We start from the raw sequence: 24,441 nt of genomic DNA on the forward strand, positions 1-24,441 counted from the left end.
TTCTTCAAAGTGTATGGAAGTGAAAATTTAGACCTATGAACAACCTGCAGAACTCTAAGGCTCTTGACGGTCATTTGTTATTTTTCTTCTTTTTTTTGGGGGGGGGGGGCCACACCCGGCAGTGCTCAGGGGTTACTCCTGGCTTTCTGCTCAGAAATAGCTCCTGGCAGGCACGGGGGACCATATGGGACACCGGGATTCGAACCAACCACCTTTGGTCCTGGATCGGCTGCTTGCAAGGCAAACGCCGCTGTGCTATCTCTCCGGGCCCCATTTGTTATTTTTCAAGGTGACCCATGGCCACCACTATCCATTTCTCCCCTTTGGCTGGGCCTAACATTTCCTTGGCTGTAAAAGTAATGTTTGGTTAGTAGAAAATTTTAAGTTAGAAAACAACCTTTAATGTCATTTTTATAAGGATCCCACATTGTGGAAAAATACAAGTATGTAGTCTGGACACAACATTGAGATTGAAGAACGCTGCAGCAGATTCATCTAGTATTTTATAATATTCAGATCACGGTCTTCTCTTAGACGACAAGATGACAGGCTCAAATTGACAGTTGTTCTCAGGTGAAAATCAAATACCAGCAGTATTACTAGGCAAGAATTCCAAACTGCTCCAAACAGGGCACTTAGAAATAACCCCATTCCAGTTCTGTATGGTTACTGCAGCTGCACTCGGTATGCACCGATTAGCAACTTGACCTAGTGAAAGGAAAAAGAAAACAACTTCAGGATCTAAGATGGGGCCAGAGAGATAGCATGGAGGTAAGTAAGGCATGCAGGACAGTGGTTCAAATCCCAGCATCCCATAAGGTCCCCCATGCCTGGGGGCGATTTCTGAGCGTAGAGCCAGGACGAACCCCTGAGCGCTGCTGGGTGTGGCCCAACCCTCCCCGTCCCCCCCAAAAAGACATTTTTGGGGGGGAGCTGGGGGGGGTAGGGTGGTTTCTGGTCACACCAAGTATCACTCGGGTTACTCCTGGGACCATATGGGATGCTGGGGATCAAAGCCAAGGTCCACCCTGGGTGAGCCATGTGCAAGCAAATTGTGCTATGGCCCTAAATCTTATTTGTTAGCAAGTATTTAAAATTTTGTTTTTTGGGTGGGGTCCACATCCAGTTATAATCAGGGAATCACGTGCCTGGTGACACATGAGGGACTTTATAGAATGCTGAGGATGAAACCTGGGCTAGCTACATGCAAGGCCAAAACACCCTATGCAATTGCTGTATTATCAGTTTGGCTCACATTTCTCTGGTTTTGCATGTTTGCTAATAATAACCCTACTTTGCTTGGTAATTCCACAATCCAGAATGACACTTTTCCTATTCTTCACAAGACCTACAATGTTTAGGACTTGTTCCTGGCTCTGGTGTCATTTCACTCCTTCAGGAACTGTATGTGGGGGTGGGGTGGGATAATGACCTTATGTGGTGCCAGGGATTGAGCCCTGGTCAGCCACATGTAAAACAAGCACTCTGCACTCTGCCCAAGGGGAGGGACAGGACAATGCCCTGGTAGTGGTTAAGGGAAACAATTAGCACAAGTATATGGGCTTGACACAGTGGAACTTTAGGTCAAACTTGGAGCCTCCTTCTTTCAAGACTTGCTTCCACCTAGTCTTTTAACATCTTTGATTCAGGTGAACTGGTAAGTACTTTGTAGAACAGACACACCAGACTTCATTTTTCTTTTCTTTTTTGGGCCACACCGTGTGACGCTTAAGGTTACCCCTGGCTATAAGCTCAGAAATCGCCCCTGGCAGGGTTTGCAAGGCAAATTATATTGTACTGGCTCCCTCATTTTCTTTTATTAAAAATTCATCTGTCACTCTACTCGTGGTATGCTTTGAGAACTAATGTGGCCAGTGATCGAAGCTAGGGAGGCCATGTGCAAGGCAAGTACCTTAGCCACTCTAGTATTTTCTTTTTTTTCAGGGTCCCAAGCAACTGTTCCCGGAGCTCGCCCAGGAAAACTAGTCAACTAGTGGTTGACTAGTGAACTAGTGGTTCAGTACAAAGGCATATGATGACATGTTGCTTTAGCTCTTTTGTGGATCAGCCAAGCCACTCATGAGCTACAGAGATGACATCATCAACAAGGAGAGGTTCTCACCTTAGCTTCGGGTGCTTCTGTTAGCCTTACAAACAGTTTATTAAGGCCTGGGACAGGGCTGAAGGAGTAAACAAAGTGGCTGTCCTGCATGGGAGGAGATAATATGCAGTTACTTTAATCAGCACAAACCGTCCAATGGCATGAAAGAAAACTGATTCACAAATTCTAAATTTAATAAGGAAGTATGCTATGATTTACCTCTGAATTATTAAGGATAGAATCTGGATAAAGCAAGGTTCCAAATTAACAGCCAAATAAATGCCAATAACCAGTTAATGTTATTCAGTCATTTCAACCTACGAATTCTGAAAGAGGCAGAAAATTCACATGCGGGGCCGGAGAGATGGCATGGAGGTAAGGCCTTGCATGCAGAAGGTTGGTGGCATCCCATATGGTCCCCCGAGTTCTTGGGTGTGACCCAAAAACAAAAAATCACATGCAGTTTCTAGGCTACCTATAATAGATGGTTCAGCTTATATAGGACTATAATTAGTTATTTGTAGTCCTACCTTCTTGCTATCTCTCAGGCCCCAGATATTTGTAGTTCCTTTTTTTCTTTTTCTTTCCCTTTTTTTTTTCTGTTTTTTTGTTTTTGGGTCATACCCGGCAGTGCTCAGGGGTCACTCTTGGCTCCACACTCAGAAATTGCTCCTGGCAGGCTCGGGGGACCATATGGGATGCTGGGATTCGAACCACCAACCTTCTGAAAGCAAGGCAAACGCCTTACCTCCATATTATCTCTGGCCCAGATACCTGTAGTTCTAATGGTAAGGACAAAAGCCACCAGTATTAAAACCAGGAAATATATTGTACCACATATTAGTTTTTTTTCTTTTTTTTTTCCTCTGTTATTTTGGCGGTGGTGGTGGTGGTGGCACATATTAGTTTTATTGAAAATAAAAAAATACTACCTTTTAGAGTTTAGTCAACAGTTTTACTTCATATAACCGAATTATAAAGAACATTATTTAAAGACCACTGAAAATAATGAACATCTTACCAGGAAAACAGGCAGTTGAAATTTATCATTTAAAACTACAGCTCGCACGCAGCATGGTCCACAAAGCCGAGCAATAACTTCTCTTCCAGAGAAGTTTGCATGAAAAATAAAAAGCAGGATCCCTGAACCTAAGGAAGATGTAAAAAGATCATGACTTTTTGTGTTGGAGGGACCCATACCTGGTGGTGCTCACAGGTGGTTCCGTAAAGAGATGTGCAGGTGTGTAAAACTTGTTGGTGCTAAATATGAGTTTATTTCAAGCTATTTGGGCTCTTTTTTTTTTTTTTTTTTTTTTTTTGGTTTTTGGGCCACACCCGGTGACACTCAGGGGTTACTCCTGGCTATGCGCTCAGAAGTTGCTCCTGGCTTGGGGGACCATATGGGACACCGGGGGATCGAACCGCTGTCCGTCCTAGGCTAGCGCAGGCAAGGCAGGCACCTTACCTCTAGCGCCACCGCCCGGCCCCGCTATTTGGGCTCTTACATGTAAATTTATTTTTCTTTTTTTCGCTTTTTGGGCCACACCCTGTGACACTCTGGGGTCATTCCTGGCTCTGTGCTCAGAAATCGCTCCTGGCTTCGGAGTCATATGGGACTCTGGGGGATCGAAGCACGGTCTGTCCTAAGCTAGGGCATGCGAGGCATTACAGCTTGCATCACCACTCCAGCCCTGCAAGTGTTTTTCTATTGGAGGCTAATAGCACATCTTATGTTACTTAACATATCACACATCTTATATATTACTGCAATGATACTGTGACAATGGGGCGTCTGAAACTAGGATGGGGGAGCCAAAGAAAGGAAGCAAGATAGAAGGCTCTGCTATTGGATGGTTGAGAGCATTAATCTAGAGGGGAATCTTTTTTTTTCTTTTTTCTTTTTTTTTTTGAAGAGAGACCGAGAAAGGAGAGGATAGAGTGGGGAGGAGAGGAAGGCAGACAGAGATAGAGATAGAGAGGGAGAAGAGGATGAAGAGGGAGACGGGGGGGGGGGGGTAGGAGAGGAAGAGACAGAGATGGAGGGGGAAAGAGACAGAGCCAGAGAAAGGAGAGACAGGAGAGGAAGAAGAGAGATGGAGATAGCATGGAGGTAAGGCCTTTGCCTTTCATGCAGGTCATTAGTTCGAATCTCGGCATCCCATATGGTGGTCCCCCAAGCCTTCCAGGAGCAATTTCTGAATAGAGCCAGGAATAACCCCTGAGCGCTGCCAGGTGTGACCCGCCCACCCCCCCAAAAAAAAACCAACAAATATTTATAGTGTCACATTTACCACACAAAAACAAGCTTACCTTCTGGTATGTTCTGTGGGGGTCTGTAATTAAAATCAGTGGAGAAATCAGGCCCCTCACAGAGACGGTGACATGCTATTGGGAAGACAGGCTCCAGAAGAGCAAGGCGAGCTTCAAAGTAATCCCTTATGGTTTCTTCTGCTACTCTTGAAAGTCTAATATAGAGTGAATTGTTTTATAGATATTAAAAAAAATAAAATTTACACTCCGAGGGGCCGGAGAGATAGCCAGGAGTAACCCCTGAGCGCTGCCGGGTGTGACCCCCCAAAAAAACAAAAAATTTACACTGCGAAACACACCTTTACCATATCACAAAAAGACAAACTATTTTCTCTACTGTTAAGCAAATATTACTCTGGTACCAAAATAATTCATGGATAAAAAGCTGCATACATTACTCCTGTGAATGTTTGAGAACATACATTCAATGAGCAGAGCTATAAGTCAGCCTTGAGCAGTGGTGGATGTAGCCCCACCCCCACACCCCAGCAACCTCCCTCCTCCCAGACTGCCTTAACTGGGCTGGAAAGATCCTTTGCATTGCATGCAGAAAATCCCAACACCACAATGTCCCCAGAGAATTGGTACAACAACTCTAACTGTAGAGCCCAGAGTGATAGTACAATGGTAGGAAGTCTGCCTTGAATGCAGCCAACCCGGGACTAACCTGGGTTCAAGTCCCGGCATCCCATATGGTCCCCCAAGACTGACAGGAAAGATTTCTGAGCGCAGAACTTGAGTCATGCAGGGTGTGGCCCCACACACCAAAAATAAAAACAAAAACCTAGCACCACTAACTAAAAGAGAAATGAGCTACTAAAACATGAAAATACAGATATAAAAAAACCTCTGAATAAATTTATAGTAAAACCAAGGGAGGGGTCAGAACAATAGCACAATGGGTGCAGCTCTTGCCTTGTGTATGGCCAACCCTGATTCAATCCTGGGCATCCCATAAGGTCCCAGAGCTTGCCAGTAGTAATCTCTGAGCAGGAATAATTGCATTGCTGGGTGCGCACACCTCTAACCAACAAATCCCAGGAGAAAAACACCAAAAGCTAAGGTAAAAGTAAATAGTTGACCCTTGAAAGAGCTGGTGTCAAGTTATGAGTCTTAAAGGATGTTCTTTCCAATGGTTCTGCATTTAGTCCACTGGCAGAATGGGTTCTTATATATATATGAGACATGTCTCATACTTTGGGATTTAGGGAAAAACTATAGTTAAGAAATTCATGAGTTAGATAGGGAGATCTTTCAATCTATGGCAGGGACAGCCCTCAGCTTCATGCTCTGCTCACAAACTAGCTGCACACGAACTCAACTACATGACCAAACCTCTGGCAGCATTTCTGACACTGAAGCAAGGTATGTCTGAGTATGAGAGGAGTCCTCAATAAAGTACTGCACTTGAAAACAGATGGGTGTGCAGCATACCAGGAAGTACAATCCTTGTTCATGACAGGATAGTATAAAAAAAAAATACTTTCTGGGCTCGGAGAGATAGCACAGCGGCGTTTGCCTTGCAAGCAGCCGATCCAGGACCAAAGGTGGTTGGTTCAAATCCCGGCGTCCCATATGGTCCCCCATGCCTGCCAGGAGCTGTTTCTGAGCAGACAGCCAGGACTAACCCCTGAGCACCGCCGGGTGTGGCCCAAAAACCAAAAAAAAAAAAAAAAAAAAAAAAAAATACTTTCTACATACAATGATGTGTCCAATATGTCAACAACTTGCGGACAAATTTATGCCACATACTAAGTTCATGAGGACAGATCACTAGGACGTTTAGTTCAGAATCTTTTTTTTTCTTTTTCTTTTCTTTTTTTTTGTTTTTGGATCACACCCGGCAGTACTCGGGTTTCTCCTGGCTCTACGCTCAGAAATCGCCCCTGGCAGGCACAAGGGACCATATAGGATGCCACTATTCGAACCCATCGTCCTTCTGCATGAAAGGCAAAGGCCTTACCTCCATGCTATCTCTCCAGCCCGAGTTCACAAATCCTTTTAAGCATTTTTTTTAATTATTATTTTGAGCCATACCTGGTGATGCTCTGGAGTTATTCCTTCCTCTGTGCTCATAAATCATTCCTGGTGGGCTCGGTGGACCATCTGAGACATCCTACCCACTGAGTTATCACTCCAGCCCCTTTTCTGAGCTTCTTTTTTTAAACAAATAACACATGAGTCACTCTGGACTTATGTGTCCTGCTACAGTTATCTCAGACTTTGTGACTCAACCATGGCACATGCATGTCAGACTTACGTTTCTAAATGACTCTTGAGCAAGTCATACACCAGCACATTGTTACACTGCTTGGCAAAATGCAACGCGCTATTCTGGTGCTTTGAGAGAATATTGCAGTCAGCTCCGCATTCAATTACAAGTCGCACAATGTCTGAATTCCCTCTTTTGCAAGCCTGTGCCAAGAAAAACAGTTACAACAAGAAACAAGAAAACAGGACTTCTTCACTGTAGAATAAGACAACTGGCATCAGTGCCCATCCTTTCTCGGCCTGAGTCAGGGCTAGTGGAAGAGGGTCCCAGGGTCAGACAGAGTTCACTGATTTTGATATTGAAAACCACCACCTACATGCAACTCATTGCTGCATGAAGAGCTGCTATTGAAAAAGGTATTTCTGGGACTGGAGTACAGCAGGTGGGTGCTTGCCTCCTCTGGTCATAGGAGCCTGCCAGGAATAATCTCTGAGGAGAGCCAGAAGGAACCTCTGATTACTGTTAGGTGCCACACCAAAACAAAACAAAGTGGGTGAGACCTTGGGCACTCTGGCAGTGGTAACATACAGTGATTACTGAAAGCAGAGCCAGGAATAAGCCCTGAGCACCTCTAGATGTAGTTGTATGACTAACTAGATCATGAATATTTGATTATAAACAAAAATAAACCAAAAAAGGGGCCAGAGAGGTAACGCTAGAGTTAAGGCATCTGCCTTGCAAGAGCTATGGTTCCCCCCAAGCCAGGGGTGATTTCCGATTGCATAGCCAGGAGTAACCCCTAAGCATCAAACAGGTGTGACCCCCCCAAAAACAAAACAAACTAAAAAGAAAACAAAAACAAAATCAAATAAATCACTAAAGATTCTTTCATAGAAGAATACAAACAAGCCTTTCTGAGTCCTCCTGTGGCAGAGGCCCCAGACAATTAAAGGGGCCCGACACTTGAAAATTTGTTATCTCTGGGGGCTTGAGTGATAGCACAGCTTGCATGCAGCCGATCAGGAAGGACTTAGGTTTAATCCCCAGCATCCCAAATGATCCCTAAGCCTGCTAGGAGTGATTGAGGGGGAAGGAGGAGGATGGGGAGGGAAAGTCCTTCAAAGGAGTAATCATGGGAGGAACCAGAAACCTCCCAGGGATCAAATGCAAGGATACCACCAAGGGAAGTTGAGAAGAGGGTAATGGAGGCCAGGGAGACAGTAAAGGAGGGAAGGCAATGCCCAGCTCAACCCTCAGTATTCCCTATTCCTGAATTCCACCAGGAGTGACTCCGTAGCACAGAGACAAAAGTAAGCCCTGGGCTCTGCTGGCTCTACCTCTAAAAAGTAAAGTAAGTTGTCAGTTTGAAGTGGGTGGAGGGAGCTTGGGCAGAGAATAGAAGACTTCAACTTATTTAAAAAAAATAAAGCACACACCCACAACCATCTTCATCCAACATTGGAAACTTGAGAAGGCACTGACTGGCAGGGGATAGCAAGTATTCAAAGCCTTCACCAAGCCCAGTTCTGAGGACAGTTCAGCCCTCTGCTGGCTTCCTATCACCACTGTCACCTCCATTATCAAGCTCAGCTCCTCCCTTCCCAACTGACCCTGCAGTGGGTGGCACCAAGGTCAGCTACACATGAATTAGCCCTAGAGGACTTGTTTAGGGCAGACATGCTGAAACCAGACTGTTCTGCTCCTGGCATGGAACCTTGAAGACTTGACAGGGTGACAATCAAGCAGGCCTTTACCTTCATCAGGGCTGTCTCACCATTGCTCTGCTGAGCGTTGACAAACGCGCCTGCCTCCAAGAGAATAGCCACTGTCGTCAAAAAGTTCTGACAAAGGAAAGGAAATCAACTGTAATTCCCAAACACCTTGGACACCGGTGCTATGAGTGTTAAGAGCTGCCAGTGCCCTCCAGCACCCTGCTACACACCACAGTCACACAGGCTTTGCCACTCTGTAGGGAAAGACTGAACACTGGTTCCCTCGGGGCCCCCAGCCCTTTCTGAACAGAAAGGCAGGGCAAAGAGCTTTGTGGGCCAGGCCACAAGGAGCCTTGGGCTGCATCTCAGCACTGTGTCTTCCCTGAGCACCTCCCCAAACTAGACACAAAAAATTACACAGAAGCCAGAGTGGTAATACAGTGGACAGAAGCTTGCCTCGCATGTGGCTGAGACATGGCTTAACACACAGTTGGGGTGAGCCCTGAGCACTGCAGGCGTGGCTCCAAACCAAACAAGACCTGGCTGTGCTTCACTAGACAGGGCCAAGACATGGCAGTACCAACCTTCTCAGCGGCGTGGATGAGGGCTGTGGTCCCATTCTTCTGTCGCCCGTTCACCTGGGCCCCTTTTTTGATGAGGAGTCGGAGCAGATCATCTTGGCCCCCTGCAGCTGCGAGCATCACCAGTGTCATCCCACTGGAATCCTTAATTTTGTTTAAGGAAACATGTCAGCCTTTAATTAGAAAAATTTTACGAGAGCCAGAGATAGAGCACAGTAGTAGGGCATTTTCCTTGCATGTGGCTGACTTGGATGGGCCCAGGTTTGAATCCCGGGATCCCATAGGGTCCCTCATGCCTGCCAGGAGCAATTTCTAAGCGCAGTCAGGAGAATTGCCTGAACACTGCCAGGTGTGGCCCCAAAACCAAAATAAATAAATAAATAAAATGCATATTATTAAAAATTTTTATTTGGGGCCGGGAAGGTGGTGCTAGAGGTAAGGTGTCTGCTTTGCAAGCACTAGCGTAGGACGGACCATGGTTTGATCCCCCAGCATCTCACATGGTTCCCCCCCCCCCCCCAAGCCAGGGGCAATTTCTGAGCATGTAGCCAGGAGTAACCCCTGAGCGTCAAATGGGTATGGCCCAAAAACAAAAACAAAAAATTTTATTTACCTATTGGGGGGGTGGGATATAGGACTATATATATCCGGTGGTACTCAGGGAACCATGTATGGTGCTAGAGATCTGAGTCTGGATTGACAGGTATTCAAGCCCTAGTCCAGAAACTGTAGTTGTTTTGGGCCATGCCTGGGGTAAAACAGAACAGGGTCTATGAAGGAAATAATCCAAACCAGCTGGAGAAAGGTTTGGGGACCTGCCCACCAGGTGGAGAGAAAAAGAAAAATGCCCACAAGACCCATGGTCTTTATTGGGAAAAGAGAACCAGCCCATGGTGGAGAACAGGCTGAGGAAAAGAGCCTATCCAGAGGTTCTTCCTGCCCAGTGGATTTTTGATAGGTGAAGTCTAATATGCCATACTGATTCAGGAGATGACTAATTATTCCAATAGCTAGTGGTGCTTGGAAGTCAAGTGTGGTATTGATATACAAACCAGGATAATGGTCACAGCCACATGCTAGGCCTTAACCTCTATGTAATTTCTCTAGCTCCAGAAACATTTTAGAAATAATGTCTCCACATAGCAGACTCCACTGTGTAATCCCTGAAGCTCAGTGACAACTCTGAAACACCCTTTTTACCCCGTATAATGCCATGAAAATTTTATAGCTCCCACGTTTTAAGTCTTAAAATATCACATGCATGGACCTGAGAGATGTGGGAGAGACAGTGGTAGGGCATATTTGCCTTACAAGCAGTCCACCCAGGACAAACAGTGTTTCAAATCCAGGCCATCCCATATGGTCCCCCTGTGCCTGCCAGGAGTAATCTGAGTGCTCCCCCCAGCGTGGCCCAACACCCCCGCAATCACAAGCATAATACAAAGTGGATAGTCAAGGTAAAGTAGGCTAAAGGTACTTATCTATCTTCTATTTCATTCAAAAGTCTCCCTGTATTCAAGGTAAAGGTCAAATTCACAATCTAATCATCTCCATTTAGGTGTCCAAAGACACTGTGCAGATAAAGAAACTTAATCTTTTTTTTTTTTTTTTTTTTTTGGTTTTTGGGCCACACCCGGTAATGCTCAGGGGTTACTCCTGGCTATGCGCTCAGAAGTTGCTCCTGGCTTGGGGGACCATATGGGACACCGGGGGATCGAACCACGGTCCGTCCAAGGCTAGCGCAGGCAAGGCAGGCGCACCTTACCTTTAGCGCCACAGCCCGGCCCCAAGAAAATTAATCTTAAAGGTTAACTCTTGGACTCAATAAATGTTGGCCTATAAATACTGTATGTGCTCAGTATGATCCAAAATTAAAGACAAAACAATGGGTAGAGGTTGCAGCTGTTGCTAAGTGACCTCTTAGAGAATTCAGGCGAGAAACAGAACCCATATGTTATGTCAAGCAAGCACAATGTAATGAAATTTGCAGGAATGCACTTTTGTTTGTTTTTGGGTCACACCCAGCTCAACGCTCAGAAATCGCCCCCAGCAAACTCGAGGGACCATATGGGACTCGAACCACCATCCTTCTGCATTCAAGGCAAATGCCCTACCACTGTGCCATCTCTCCAGCCCCAAGAAAGCACTTTGACTAAGGTTAACATCTGCGTAAGGGGCCAGTGTGTCCAGCTGGTAAAATGGGTAGTGTGCTTGAGTACCCAGAACCCCAAGGAGTGACTCCTGAGCATCACTTGGTATGGCCCAAACACCCAAAAGAATAAATCTGTAAAAAACTGACAAAATCAAAACAGTTGACAGGGCTGGAGTGATAGCACAGCAGGTAGGGCATTTTCCTTGCATAAAACAGACCTGGGTTCAATCCCCGGCATCTTGTGCCCGCCAGGAATGATTCCTGAGTGCAGAGCCAAGAGTAAGCCCTGAGCAACACCAGGTATGCCCCCACCACACCAAAAAAAGATTAATAAATAAAACTTGTACAGATGTGACAATTTCATCTCTTTTACCTACTAACTCCAAATGACCCTCTAGGCAAAGGGGATCATGAGTCATAGGAATATCAGAATTAGAGGAAAAATGGAAAGGAGGCGGATTGGCAGAACAAATGATCACCGAGAACTTTCCTGATCTTTACAGATTCAAGAGGTCCAAAGAGTATCAAACAAAATAAAGTAAATAAAACAACACCAAGACACACAGTAATCAAAATGGCAAAATCGAAAGATAGACTACTTAAAGCAGCAAGAGAGGAAAATAAATGCCCTACACATATAAGGGAAACAATATAAGGCCAGCAATGTACCATGCATATATTACCTTACAAACCAGAAGAGAAGAACAGCATATTCAAAGTATTGAAAGGAAAAAATGTTTTCCAACCTAGAGTCCACTCACTACCTTGTGAAGATATCATTTTAGACTTTAGGGCGGTATAAGATTCTTTTCAAACAAACAAGAAATGTAAGTATTTGCAACAACTAACCCAATCCTCCAAGAATTACTAAAATCAAGTCAAAACAAAAATAGACATACACACACATATACAAAGATGGCAACACAGACCTATACATCATTAATCTTTCTCAATGTTAGTGGACTGAATTACCCTAAAAAGGGCTCAGAGTATCAGAAAAGGAAATCCATTCATCTGCTGCTGACAGGAAACACCGACACTTAAAGGATAAAAATATAGATTCAGAGTGAAAGGATGGGAAACAATCCACCTAAGCCAAAAGAAAATAAAAGGCTTGGCCAGTCATACTTATACCAGACTATTGAACAGCATTCAATATAAAGAAGCTAAATAGAGACAGTGATATTACATATTAGTTAAGGGAACAATAGATCGAGAAATGCCATCATCAACACTTAGCTTGAACAAAGTTCATAAAGCTTCTGGCAAATCTTAAACATGTGGAACACACCAGTGGTGGACACATCAACACTCTCCTTTCACCACTTAACAAACCAGTGGTTATCAGTGAAGAGACAAGAGCCCTAAAGGAGGAACTAAAAGAACTGGAATTGATAGACAGAATGGCATCCCCCAGAACTCTAAGAAAACACACTGATCTCTAGCACACGTGGAACATTCTCTAAGATACTCTACAAATTAGAGCATAACTATGTAAATTTACAATACAGAAATTATACAAAGTACCTTTTCGGACTATAATACCAGGAAAGTAGAAATTAACCACAGAAGATGGACAAAACTTCCAACATGTGAAAGCAGAACAGAACACTATTAAACAGCAACTGGATCAAAGAGGAACTCAAGGAATACTTGAAAAGATTTACTTGAAACTAATGACAATGAAGATACAAACTGGCAGAGTCTATGACAGATACAGCAAAAGCTGTACTATGGAGGAAATTCATAGCACTGAAAGAGAAGAAAGAAAAATTCCAAAACAACCTAAATATATATATCTCAAAAATCTGGAGACAAAACAGCAAACAAACCCAAAAGGTAACAGGAGAGACATAGTAGAAAGGAAATCAAAAATTAACAATATAGCAATTCAAATAATCAATGAAAATAGGGGTTGTTTCTTAAAAAATATATAAAAATTGGAGCTGGAGGGGCCGAAGAGATAGCATGGAGTTAAGGCATTTGTTTGCCTTGCATGCAGAAGGACAGTGGTTTGAATCTCCGCATCCCATATGGTCCCCTGAGCATGCCAGGAGCGATTTCTGAGCATAGAGCCAGGATTAACCCCTGAGCGCTGCCCCGTGTGACCAAAAAAAAAATTGGAGCCAAAGAGATAACACAGCAGTAGGACGCGGCCGACCCAGGAAGGAAGGTGGTTTGAATCCCGGCATACCATATGGACCCCTGTGCCCGCCAGGAGCGATTTCTGAGAACAGAGACAAGAGTAACATGAGCACCGCTGGGTGTGGCCCAAAATACAAAATAAATAAATAAATAAAAATAAAATAGTAGACTCACAAGAAAAATAGAAGTGAAATGTTCCAATAAACCAGAGATGAAAGGGAAAAAATTACAATGGACACTTCATTAAGATAATCCTTCATTAATTTAAAATAAAATGCAAGGTTACTATGAACAACTTTACGATTTTAAACTGGAGAACCTAAAAAAAAAATGGATAGAAGTAATATATTCTCTCAAAGCTGAATAAGGAAGTAAAAGGCCTGAACAGGCCAACCACAAGGAAATTATAACAGTAATTAAATTTTTTCTCAGGGCCTGGAAGGTGGCACTAGAGGTAAGGTGTCTGCCTTGCAAGCGCTAGCGTAGGACAAACAGCGGTTCCACCCCATATGGTCCCCCAAGCCAGGGGCAATTTCTTTTTTTTCTTTTTTTTCTTTTTGTGGTTTTTGGGTCACACCCGGCAGTGCTCAGGGATTATTCCTGGCTCCAGGCTCAGAAATTGCTCCTGGCAGGCACGGGGGACCATATGGGGCACGCTGGGATTCAACCTCCTGCAAGAAAGGCAAATGCCTTACCTCCATGCAATCTCTCCAGCCCCTTTTCTTTTTTCTTTTTTTTTTGTGGCCAGGGGCAATTTCTGAACGCATAGCCAGGAGTAATCCCTGAGTGTCAAACGGGTGTGGCCCAAAAAAAACAAAAAAAAAAATCTCAAGAACAAAAGTTCTGGGGCAGAGAGCAGAGGTGGCACTACAGGTAAAGCTTCTGCCTTGCAGGTAAAGCTTCTTCCTTGCAAGTGCTAACCTAGGAAAGCCCACGGTTTGACCTCCCAGCATCCCATATGGTCCCCCAAGCCAGGGGCGTTTTCTGAGCACATAGCCAGGAGTAACCCCTGAGCATCACCAGGTGTGGCCCAAAAACTCAAACCGCCCCCCACTCCCTACCCCCCCACCCCCCACACAAAAGAACAAAAGTCCTGGACTGATGGACTCTTGAGTTCTATCAACCCTTCAAAGAAAATTTACAACTTTTACTTGTTAAGCAGTTCCAAGACTCTGAAGACACGGGAATCCTCCTAACACCTATGAAGCTAACATTACACTAATATCCAAAGCAGACAGAGGCATTTCCAGAAAAGAAGTTTTCAGATATCTGTTACGAACATCAGTGCCAAAATCCTTAACAAAATCTTAGCTAATTGAATCCAACAAAATAACAATAAAAAGAAATACACTAATGTTCAATCTGGTGGTTCAATACCCGTAAATGAGTGGTTCAACATATAAACCACATAAAAGGAAAGATAGGAACCATATGATTATACTTATCTATGCAGAGAAAGCTTTTATTTTATTTTATTTTTTGGTTTTTGGGTCACACCCGGCAGCGCTCAGGGGTTACTCCTGGCAGGCATGGGAGACCATATGGGATGCAGGGATTGAAACCACTGTCCTTCTGCATACAAGGCAAACTCCTTACCTCCATACTATCTCTCTGCCACCACAGGAAAAGCTTTTTGATAAGATTCAACATCCAGGAGGCCGGAGAGATAGCACAGTGGTAGGGCGTTTGCCTTAGACACAGGATGGTGGTTCGAATCCTGGCATCCCATATGGTCCCTCGAGCCTGCCAGGAGTGATTTCTGAGCGTAGAGCCAGGAGTAACCCTTGGGCGCTGCCGGGTGTGACTCAAAAACAAAACAAAACAGGAGTGGATGGAACATTCTTTAACCATGGGAGCCAAAGCAGTGGCACAGTCATAAGGTGTCTATCTGCCCAGGCATCCTAAATAGTCCCCCAAGTCAGGATTTCTGAGCGCAGAGCCAGGAGTAACCCCTGAGCATCACTGGGTGTGGCCCCAAAACCAAACCAAAACAAACCAAAACATTCTTCAACCATGGATTTATAAGAAACCCACAACCAGTATCATTCCTTTTTTTTTGGTTTTGGGCCACACCCGGTGATGCTCAGGGGTTACTCCTGGCTATGCGCTCAGAAGTTGCTCCTGGCTTGGGGGACCATATGGGACACCAGGGGATCGAACCACGGTCCATCCAAGGCTAGCGCAGGCAAGGCAGGCACCTTACCTTTAGCGCCACTGCCCGTCCCCAGCATCATTCTTAATGGTGAAAAAAAGAAAACTATTTCCTTTGAGGCACAAGCAAAGGATGTCCACAAACTCTACTTTTATTCAATAAAGTACTAGAAGTCCTGGCTAGAGCAATCAAGCAAAAATGAGAAATTAAAGGAATCCAATTAAAGTAAGTTGGAAAAGAAGTCTATCACTATTTGCAGATGACATAATATACATAAAAAACCCTAGAATCCACCCCAAATCCTCCTAGAAACAATAAATTACAGCAAATTAGAAGGTTCCAAAGTCAGTACATACTTAAACAGTACATATAGAAAAATCAGGGGCCGGAGAGATAGCATGGAGGTAAGGCGTTTGCCTTTCATGCAGGAGGTCATCGGTTCGATTCCCGGTGTCCCATATGGTCCCCCGTGCCTGCCAGGAGCAATTTCTGAGCCTGGAGCCAGGAATAACCCCTGAGCACTGCCGGGTGTGACCCAAAAAAAACAAAACAAGAAAAATCAGCAGCATTCTTATGTACAAAAAGTGAATCAGAAGAGATGAATCTATTCCATTAAATAGTATCCAAAAACACTAAGCATCTAGAAATAAAAATCTGATAGATCTATACCATGATAACTCTAAGATAACTTTTTTTTTTTGGTTTTTGGGTCACACCTAGCAGCGCTCAGGGGTTACTTCTACGCAAGTGCGGGGGACCATATGGGATGCCAGGATTCAAACCACTGTTCTTCTCCATGCAAGGCAAACGTCTTACCGCTGTGCTCTCTCTCCGGCACCTTAAGATAACTTTTGAGGGTCCAGAGATATAGCAGAGATATAGCACAGCGGTGTTTGCCTTGCAAGCAGCCGATCCAGGACCTAAGGTGGTTGGTTCGAATCCCAGTGTCCCATATGGTCCCCTGTGCCTGCCAGGAGCTGGAGCTATTTCTGAGTAGACAGCCAGGAGTAACCCAGGGTGTGCCCCCACCCCCCCCCAAAAAAAGATAACTTTTGCGATAGATCTTAGGAAATGGAAAAATATTGCATTCCCCTGGGCTGAAAAAAACAGTATTGTTTTTTGGTGGGTTTTTTTTTTTTTTTTTTTTGCTTTTGGGCCATCCTGGTGATGCTCAGTGTCTATTCCTGGCTTGTGTTCAGAAATTGCTCCTGGCTTGGGGAACCATATGGAATACCAAGGGAATCACAGTCCGTTACCACTTGCGCTACCACTCCTGCCCCAATAAAAGCCAGTATTATTCAACTATCCCACCTAAGCTATTATTATATAGATTCAATGCAATCCCCATCCAAATACACTCTTCGAGGACCTAGTAAAGTCAGTAATAAAGTTTGTATGGAATTAGAAGAGACTATGAATAGCCAAAGCCATATGAAATGTAAGAAATGCAGAAGTGGGGCCTCTGCATGGAGCATGGAGGTAGGGCATTTGCCTTGCATGTAGAAAGACCGTGGTTCGAATCCCGGCATCCCATATGGTTCCCTGTGCCTGCCACGAGTGATTTCTGAGCACAGAGTCAGTAGTAACTGGAGCACCGCCAGGTGTGACCCAAAAACGAGAGAGAGAAAAAAAAAAGAAATGCAGAGGTATCATTACCTTATTTGGAACTGTATTAAAACTGCCTGGTATGGGCCTGGAGAGATAGCACAGCGGCGTTTGCCTTGCAAGCAGCCGATCCAGGACCAAAGGTGGTTGGTTCGAATCCCGGTGTCCCATATGGTCCCTCGTGCCTGCCAGGAGCTATTTCTGAGCAGACAGCCAGGAGTAACCCCTGAGCACCGCTGGGTATGGCCCAAAAACCAAAAAAAAAAAAAAAAAAAACTGCCTGGTACTAGAATAAAGATAGTCTTATCAGTGAATCAGAATTGAATACCAATACCAATAAGTAACAATATAATCAAATGTAGCATCTCTGTTAATCAAAGATCTTAAAAGGCTTGAAGATATCTATCATGGGGAAAAAGTGGTATAATAATTCTTTTTTTTTGTGTGTGTGGTTTTTGGGTCACGCCCGGCAGGGTTCTTCCTGGCTCTACGCTCAGAAATCGCTCTTGACAGGCTTGACGGACCATATGGGATGCCGGGATTGGAACCTCCATCCTTCTGCATGCAAGGCCAATGCCCTACCTCCATGCTATCACTCTGGCCCCAAAATTCTTATTTTGTTTTTTTGATAATCAAATTCTTTATCTAGAAAGTCCAAAGTCAATCAATTAAAAATGATCAGAGTAGGATTTGGAAAGGTAGTTCAAGGGTTAATGTGCCAGCCTGCTACACTGGGAAGCGGGTGAGGGGGTATGTGTGCAAGGCAAACGACCTACTGCTTGGGCCACCGCTCCAGCCCAGAAAGTCATATATTTTAAAAGTGAATACTATAAAACCAATAGCAATGAAAGGAAGAGGAGCTGGCTGGAAGGAGGTAACTATTTCAGAAACATAAACAGTGACACTAAAACAACCATTTGTCAAGCTGCAGATAAACCATACACAAAAGCAGAATTTTGAGGGTTGTTTTCTTTTCTTTTCTTTTTTTTTTTGGAGGGTCATACCCTGCAGCACTCAGTTACTCCTGGCTTTGTGCTCAGAAATTATTCCTGGAGGGCCAGAGTGATAGCACAGCAAGAGAGGGTGTTTGTTTTGCATGCGGCCAACCCGAAACAGATCTGGGTTCAACCCCAGCAACCCATAGGGTCCCCTGAGTCTGCCAGGAGCAATTTCTGAGTGCTGCTGGGTGTGACCTCACCCTCACCACCACCACCACCACCACCACCATCACCAAAAAAAGGGACACAGGGACCATATGGGATGCCAGGGATCGAACCTGGGGTCAGCCACAAGCAAAGCAAACCCCCTACCCACTGTGCTACTAGGAACATTTTTAATGAGTTAATTAGGAATTAAGAAATTCGATTAACGCTACTTTGGATTCCTGGCAGGCATGGGGGACTATCTGGGATGGAGGGGACAGAACTCCAGCCAGACACATGTAAGGCAAACACCCAACCTGCTTTGCTATTGCTCCAGCTCCCAAAGCAGACATATCTTAACCACATGGTGCGTATCCATGTGGGCTGAAACTATGGGGTCCTCAATTTTCTACACTACATTTCTAGTTCTCTAAGGTGAACATAGATTTAAAAATTAAGAGAAAAAAATTTCATTTAAATGGGCTACTTTCTATCTTTCAAAAGATTACCTCTTGGTCTAGGTTAAAGTCTTCATTTGAATTAAGAGCAATCTTCACGGTAATGTAATCTCCATTTTTCACAGCATCTCTTAACAAATCTAAAAGAAAAGAAAAAGCAAGTAAGTTTTTGTAGTTAGATTTTTGTAGTTAGAAAGGATGCACTTACAACTTCAAAACTACCCACTACTTGGAACTGTGTATGTCACTGGAAGCTGCTCATCTTCACCAACAAGATGCTTCTGAAAATCTTCCAGCTTCATCCACTCCAGCTGCAAGTCCATGCCCAAACTCAAAATCTGTTGTTTACCATCTGGAATACAGAGGAGACTTATTTCGACAAATTTTTCTGGACTGTAAAAATATATAGTGCCGGGGCTGGAGTGCTAGCATAGCAGTAGGGCATTTGCATTGTACACAGATGATCTGGACGAACCCGGGTTTGATCCCTGGCATCCTATATGATCCCCCTAGCCTGCCAGGTACAAGTCATGAACATCACCGGGTGTGATCAAAAATCCAAGTGCATGCTGGGAGAAACATTAGAAAAGCCAACTTGGAACAAAAGAGAGGTGCACAGGTGTTGCCTGGATACATTCGTCTCACCTTCTCTCTTGAGAGGTGGACTTTCAGACTTTAACTCCAGGGTATGTACGGCCAGGGCTTTCTTTCTCCCTTGACATTCATCCGTTCTGTCTCCTTCCTCAATACTGAATCATCTATTTTTGTTCCAATGCCCATCCCTTTCTGAAATTCTTTTGTGAGGGAAGGTGACCACCTGGGTAAGTAAGGTCTAAGACTGATACCTTTCTACAAAGAGCAATTTCTCGATCCAGCCTTTCTGAGAGAAATCTCATGGGTGCTGGGTATTAAGCCCAGCATGGAGCACAACAAATGCAGCTATAGTGGGACTGGCAGGACTTGATATTTGCCCAGCAGAGGCTCACAGCAGACTTAATCCTAACTCTACCCAGCTGACCCTCTCCTCCCTACCTAGGGACCACAAAAGATGATATGACCACAAGCCATATCTATACTGCAAGATGTGACTCCACATCAGCAAGCAACACCGCAAGCAACACCACAATTAAAGAAAATCCAGGGGAGGATTCAGGGAAACTCAGACCAGTTCAAAGTAGCAGGATAACGGCGTCCAAGCCCTCACTCAACAGGAGTTTGGTTCAGTGCTTCAGATCTTTGACTGAGAATTCAAAGCTTTACTGTTTTGTTGTTTCTGCTCTGGAGCCAGCCCCGCCATGTACTGAACTACCACTTGGTCTTAGTCTTCACCCAGGTGTTATCTTAACTCTCTGATTCACAATCGCCTAGATTCAACTTCTAATACTTCCTCTATGATAAAAACTACTAGACACATGCTAACATTTTTAAGAGAAATCCTTGTGAACTCGAGTCTCCCTGTGGCCCTTCACCCATGTCTCCTTTCTTTGGGGCCGCTAATCACTCACATTCAACAGAAAACACTAAGACAACCAGCAGGTTTGGTGAAAGTTACAACAGTTCTGACACAGCCCAACACAAACATACCCCAAACGCTGGCATCAAATTTCAGGACATGGGGGAGGGGGCCTTGGTGCGCCCAGTCCCTCCCAGGCCCCGTCCAGAAGAGAGCCCCAAGTGCAGGGGACCCCTGTGCACCTCACAGCCCATTGCTGGGGGGACTGGCTGATTAGCCTGAACATCTTACTTACTGGACCACGGATTTGCTACAAGCGGTGATGGTTCAGGTGCAGCCCATGAAGTCACACGCCTGGCCCAGGAAGAGGGCTGCTGGGCATGGCTCCCCTGAATGCTCCGGTGCATAGGGCGGGAAACTCTGGCCCTCATTCCTTTGGAACTTTTAGAGTGACTTCTTTACAAAACCAGCCAGGATTAAATCCAGGGTCACAGACTAAACCAACCCACAGAGCTACTTCCTCCCCCTGGGGCTTGGGAAGGAGCTCAGAAAGGTCAAACTCATCAGGATGTTAATTTCCCCAGCAATGGCCCCTTCCCTTACCCCATAACAGAGCAATTTGATCCTCCACCCTTCCGGTTTAACAGCTCCAAGAAATCAGACCAAGGAGACCCAGAATTTGGAGCTGTAATTCCTCATTTTCTGAAAAGCATTTTGATAAGGAAACATATTAACCCCAACCCCAGTCTGCTATTTTGTTGGTTTTTCAGTAACCTTGCAGCTAATTTTCAGTGCTGACTAGACCCAGGAGCTGTTTTCCAGGTGTGTTGAAGGTTCAGAAGATTGGCATTAGAATCAGCAGAAAAGGGCCCGGAGAGATAGCTTGCCTTGCAAGCAGCTGATCCAGGACCAAAGGTGGTTGGTTCGAATCCTGGTGTCCCATATGGTTCCCCCGTGCCTGCCAGGAGCACCGCTGGGTGTGCCCCCCCCCCAAAAAAAAAGAATCAGCAGAAAAGACCAAACCCATTCTGAGCCAAGAAAAAAAAATTCAAACCCACGTTTTTTGGCCCTCCAGTGCGGCTGCACCACCAGCTTTCCAGGTCTCCAGGGTCTCTGTGGGACTGATTTCTCAGCATCCCAACTAACCAGCTCATTCTTTGTACTAATAGGTATTATATTTGCCTATCTCATACAAAATACCAATCTCCTATGTACCTCATACAATAGGTATTGTATGTGAAATTCTTCTTTTGTTTGTTTTTGGGTTTTTTGGGTCACACCCAGCGGCACTCAAGGGTTATTCCTGGCTCAGTGCTCAGAAATCGCTCCTGGCAGGCACCGGGGACCATATGGGAGGCCAGGATTCGAACCACTGTCAGCCAAGGATCAGCTGCATGGAGGGCAAATGCCCTACCACTGTGCTATCTCTCCAGCCCCTATTTGGAATTCTTTTCTCTTTCTCGTGTCTCACAAATTATAAGTTCTTTCAGCATCACCTCTGTATTCTGCTAGCCTAGGTTTTTACTCCCACCCAGTGGTTCACAGCCAATCACAATATCCTGAGGAAGACGCTTACAATGTGCTTATGAAGTATAATATAATTAAATATATAAATAATTTGAAAAAAAAAAAGAGAGAAAAAAATTTGGCCCCAGGGACCAGAGAGATAGCATGGAGGTAAGGCATTTGCCTTGCATGCAGAAGGACGGTGGTTCAAATCCCGGCATCCCATATGGTCCCCCGAGCCTGCCAGGAGCGATTTCTGAGCGTAGAGCCAGGTGGAACCCCTGAGCGCTGCCAGGTGTGACCCAAAAGCCAAAATAATAATGATGATGATGATGATGATGATGATGATAATAATAATAATAATAATTTGACACCAGAGTATAGCAAGAAGGAAAGAATAAAAAAAGGACAGAACTTAATATTCAAGCCAAAGGCAACAACAATGGAATCAAGAGACCCAAACTAGTAACCTAAACTTAAAACGGGCCTGTTATAATCGCAGGGAGGCAGAGGAATGGTATGGGAACATTGGGGAACTTAAGGAACATTGGTGGAGGGAGGTGGACACTGGTGGTGGGATTGATCCTGATTCATATCTGAAACCCAACTAAGAAGGACTTTGTAAATCACAATGGTTTCAATATATATGTAACTGTCTGCTTATTCCAAGTTAAAAGGGAGAATTCAAATCCTGTTTTTTATCAATTGAGGCAGGGATGGGAAGGTCAGGGAGACAGTACTCCTCTATTACTCAGGTATTATTCAATAAAGACACCTGCATTGCATGTGGCCTACCCGGTTTCACTCCCAGCATCCCTGGGCGCTACAAGGGATCACTTCTGGGCAGAGCCAGAACAGCCCCTGTGCAATGCTATTGTGGCCCACACCTACTCATTCTACCTCCAAAAACTTGTTTGGAATGCTTCTATAACAGTAGATTCTGAGTTAGAAATTTAATGAACATGCAATTTAAAACTAAAACAATATTTAAGGAATTTTTAGGACACTTGTTTTCAATATAAAGAAATTCTTCATTTGTAAGATTCAAATAAAATCTTTATTTCATTGTTTTGTGATGCTGAGATCAAAATTAGAATGGGAGATGCCATCAGTACATCTTATTATTATCCTGAAGAAATTCTACATGACCACAAATAGACTCACCAGCATTTTCTTCTGCTTGGCATGCTCTGTCTAGAGCCTCTTGGTCACCCTCTGCAGCTATAAATGCCCATGTATTTGTTTCTTCTCTTGAATTCCTTTTTTCCTTAAGTAACAGCTTATTTTCCTTGGTTTTGTGATCTTCTGTGACTTTAGAATCCAGTGATGTATCTTCTTTTTTTTGATCACTCTCCAAAAAATCAGTTTTGTCTTCTGGAGTTAATTTAAATAAATCAAATGCATTTCTGATTTCCTTATATGCTATTTAAAAAAAAAATCAAAGGTAGATATGATTCAAAGGTTTTTGTTGCAACCTAAAGAAAGTCTTAAGTGTTAAACAGGTTGTTTGATTTTTATTAAAATATTCAGTGGTTAGAAAAACATTATTAGATTTACTATCAAATCTACTGAATTCTCTTTCTGCAGCTATTCAATATTTATAAAGGTCAAAGTGAGCAGCTAATAACCCAGGCATCCCAAATAATTTCCTGTTTTGATCTAGTCCTACTGAAGACAATGTGTCTCAGAAGAACTTTAGTGATGCCATCAGCAGCTAACTTTATCCTGAAGTTAACCTTGTTTATAGCAAACAATTTTTGGTGGTGAGTAGGAGAAATGAGAGCCTATCAGCACACTGAGAGAGTCTGGGGAGGGACGGAAAGATAGCATGGAGGTAGGTAGGGTGTTTGCCTTGCATGCAGAAGGACAGTGGTTCGAACCTCGGCATCCCATGTGGTCGGTCCCCCGAGCTTGCCAGGAGCGATTTCTGAGCATAGAGCCAGGAGTTACCCCTGAGCGCTGCTGGATGTGACCCCCCCCCCCCAAAAACAAAAAAACAAAAAAAAAGAGTCTGGGGAAATGAAAATTTCCCCACCCGGCTGTTAATTAGAACTGGAAGTGCAGAGAAGACAGACTAGCAATCAGATACAGTGAAAAACTAACCATGTAGAAAAAGACAAAAGTAGAAAAAAGTTCATGATAAACTGGGTACAGAGCACATAGGTTTTTTATTAAAGGGAATGCTAGGATTTAGAATCTCAGAGAATCATTAAGAATGCAATGATTGGGGGCTGGAGAGATAGCACAGTGGTAGGCAATTGCCTTGCACATAGCTGATCCTAGCATCCCATATGGTCCCCCAAGGCTGAGAGGAGCGATTTCTGAGCACAGAGCCAGGATTAATCCCTGAGCACTGCTGGGTGTGATCCAAAAACAAAAAACAAAGAAGAATGCAATGATTAGGCCTGGAGCAGTAGTACAGTAGGAAGAATCCATGCCTTGCACCTAGCCAACCAGAGTTCAACCTCTGAAATCCCATAGGTCCCCAGAGTACCAACAGGAATGATTCTTGAGTGCAGAGCAAGGAGTGAGCCCTTACCATCCTGGAGTGTGATACAAAACCCAAAAAATAATAAAATTAAATAAAGAACAGAATAATTATGGGGAGCCCGATAGCACAATGGTAGGGTATTTGCCTTGCATGCAGTCAATCTAGGACAGTCGGTGGTTCAAATCCCGGCATCCCATTTGGTCCCCTGTGCCTGCCAGGGGCGATTTATGAGCACAGACCCAGGAGTAACCCAAGTGCAAAAAAAATAAAAAGAATAATTATGGGCTTAATTTGGCTCAATGGGCCGAGAATATGCTCTGCACACTGAAAGTGTGGGTTCAACGCTGGCAAAAATGCAAAACTAGGGGTCGGAGAGATAGCACAGTAGTGTTTGCCTTGCAAGCAGCCAACCCAGGACCTA

At 44.3% G+C, this 24,441-nt stretch overlaps 1 protein-coding gene across 1 annotated transcript in view; it reads right to left on the reverse strand.

Annotated features, from left to right (window-relative positions):
• Positions 1-389: 389 nt before the first annotated feature.
• The window catches only part of MPHOSPH8 (M-phase phosphoprotein 8), a 52,455-nt gene continuing 28,403 nt past the window's right edge, over positions 390-24,441 (reverse strand). Inside the window, exons 5-14 of the mRNA XM_049781638.1 lie at positions 22,694-22,951; positions 18,797-18,922; positions 18,622-18,710; positions 8,920-9,060; positions 8,378-8,464; positions 6,672-6,826; positions 4,412-4,566; positions 3,123-3,250; positions 2,123-2,206; positions 390-708 (exon numbers count right to left, since the gene is read on the reverse strand). Of these exons, the coding sequence (XP_049637595.1) occupies positions 667-708; positions 2,123-2,206; positions 3,123-3,250; positions 4,412-4,566; positions 6,672-6,826; positions 8,378-8,464; positions 8,920-9,060; positions 18,622-18,710; positions 18,797-18,922; positions 22,694-22,951 (1,265 nt within the window). The 3' untranslated portion in view covers positions 390-666. The remainder of the gene's footprint in view (positions 709-2,122; positions 2,207-3,122; positions 3,251-4,411; positions 4,567-6,671; positions 6,827-8,377; positions 8,465-8,919; positions 9,061-18,621; positions 18,711-18,796; positions 18,923-22,693; positions 22,952-24,441) is intronic.

Source organism: Suncus etruscus, chromosome 10, assembly GCF_024139225.1.
Source record: "Suncus etruscus isolate mSunEtr1 chromosome 10, mSunEtr1.pri.cur, whole genome shotgun sequence".
NCBI classification, from domain to species: domain Eukaryota; kingdom Metazoa; phylum Chordata; class Mammalia; order Eulipotyphla; family Soricidae; genus Suncus; species Suncus etruscus.